This window comes from Rosa chinensis, chromosome 5 (genome assembly GCF_002994745.2).
Source record: "Rosa chinensis cultivar Old Blush chromosome 5, RchiOBHm-V2, whole genome shotgun sequence".
Lineage (NCBI taxonomy): Eukaryota > Viridiplantae > Streptophyta > Magnoliopsida > Rosales > Rosaceae > Rosa > Rosa chinensis.
In genome coordinates this window covers 81,133,917-81,135,823 of record NC_037092.1, presented here as the reverse complement: position 1 = coordinate 81,135,823, position 1,907 = coordinate 81,133,917, and the positions used below count along the sequence as shown (strand labels likewise).

Below are 1,907 nucleotides of genomic sequence, written 5' to 3'. Positions count from 1 at the left end.
TGACACATATTTCGTCCGCACTTTTCTTACTTCACGGACGTCCTCTTTGGAACGTCCCTACACACACACACAGATCCTATCTAGAGCGAGGCCTCGCTCTGAAATTAAAGTGCGAGGTTGGAGTTTAGGATCACTTTTCGGTCGCATATCCACATATCGACCGTTCAGTTTTTAGGTACTAATGTATAGATCATCTATGCAAAATTTCAGCTAAATTGATAGTCGTTAAGGCATTGATAGTCGATAAATGCCTTAAAGCTAGTACGGTTCAGGTTTGACAAATTCAGTTCGTCCATTGGTTTAAGCGAGTTAGATACCTTAAAGATCATCAATTTGGCTGAAATTTTGCAGAGATGATCTATACATTAGTACCTAAAAACTGAACGGTCGAGATATGTATATGCGACCGAAAAGTGACCCTAAACTCCAACCTCGCACTTTAATTTCAGAAAGAGGTCTCGCTATAGATAGGATATGTGTATGTATATGTACACACACACACACACACACACACACACACACACACATATACGGAGCCGTTCCAAAGAGGACGTCCGCACTTTCGCTAAAGTGCGGACGTCGACACTGTAGCTTGGCTCGGGGCGCGACGGAGAGGCAGGCGTCCGCACTTTAAACACACACACACACACTCACTCATCCTTAGTTTAAATAAGGATAGCTAAGTGATTGATCTCATTGATATATACCTAAGTCACTCATTAATTATTGATAATTACTTATTAAGCAGGTGTGAAACAAGTGTCGATAGAAGCGGAGAAAGATCAGGTGGAGGTGATCGGAGAGAGGATTGACTCCGTGACCTTGACTATGTCGATGAGGAAGAAGGTTGGGCATGCGTACATCGTAAGTGTTGAAGAAGTGAAAAAGGAGAAAAAGGAGAAAAAGCCTTCTGATGAGCCAAGCTACTGTTATGTTCCCTGCCTGCAATATCCCAATCCCATGCACTATCAAGTGGTTCATGAACAACCAACCAATTGCTCCGTTATGTAACAAATTATTGTCGACGTCAATGAATTGTGCAGTAACAAAACAGGTCGTCAATCAGGTTTTCTGTCCTACTTGGTTGATAGAATCTGCTCCGGATTTCACCATGAAATCTAAAGTGACCTTGTGAGATCTATTTTAGAAGAAATTTCACCAAAAATTTGGTGGAAATTCCCTTAAAAGAATCAGTTAAATAAATTTTTTTTCATCAAGTAGTATGACTATGCCAACGTAAGTGCCATATAAGATGGTCTCTAAGCGACACCTCAGAAGATAGTTTGTCTAAGTGCCATATATATTCTTGTAATGAAATCCAGGTTGATGGTTTGCTTACCATACAAACATTAGTCGATGTGTCTGTATATTGCAACTTCTATATTGATTATTGCGCTTGTTTTCTATATCAATCATTGCATTGTATTTAACCCATTAAATTAATCTACACTAACCTTCATAGTGTATGCTCTCTCTCTGTCTCAGAGAAAAGAATCAGAGTATTCTGGGTTCCAATTTGAGCATGTACGGTTGACTTGACTCTAGCTAACCATGTGCAAAATCTTGGTTTCCAAGCAACTGCGTATTACACAAAAACACTTCTTCGTTGGGACAAGTTAACAGAGGAGTAATATTATTCTGGGAGCGTCACTCAACAATAATCTGTTCGACGCTTTAGTCACTTAAGTAGGACATCGGTCCCGTTTGGGATTGTTTTGCTTTTAAAAAAAATTAGTTTTTGTTCAAAATTTTAGATTTTATTATGTTTGGTAAATAAATAAAAAACAGCTTTAATTGAAAGTTACAGGACAGTAGATTTTAGAAGCAGTCTAGATGTTGCTTTTAGAAACTACTGTGGATCAAAACACACTTTGCAGTTGTTTTATGTACTGACAACACTTTTAAAA

The 1,907-nt window shown here is 38.5% G+C and overlaps 1 protein-coding gene across 1 annotated transcript in view; it reads left to right on the top strand.

The window, feature by feature from the left end:
- The window catches only part of LOC112167545 (heavy metal-associated isoprenylated plant protein 47-like), a 4,790-nt gene extending 3,371 nt beyond the window's left edge, over positions 1-1,419 (top strand). Inside the window, exon 2 of the mRNA XM_024304572.2 lies at positions 749-1,419. Within this exon, the coding sequence (XP_024160340.1) occupies positions 749-1,011 (263 nt within the window). The 3' untranslated portion in view covers positions 1,012-1,419. The remainder of the gene's footprint in view (positions 1-748) is intronic.
- The last annotated feature ends 488 nt before the right edge of the window (positions 1,420-1,907 follow it).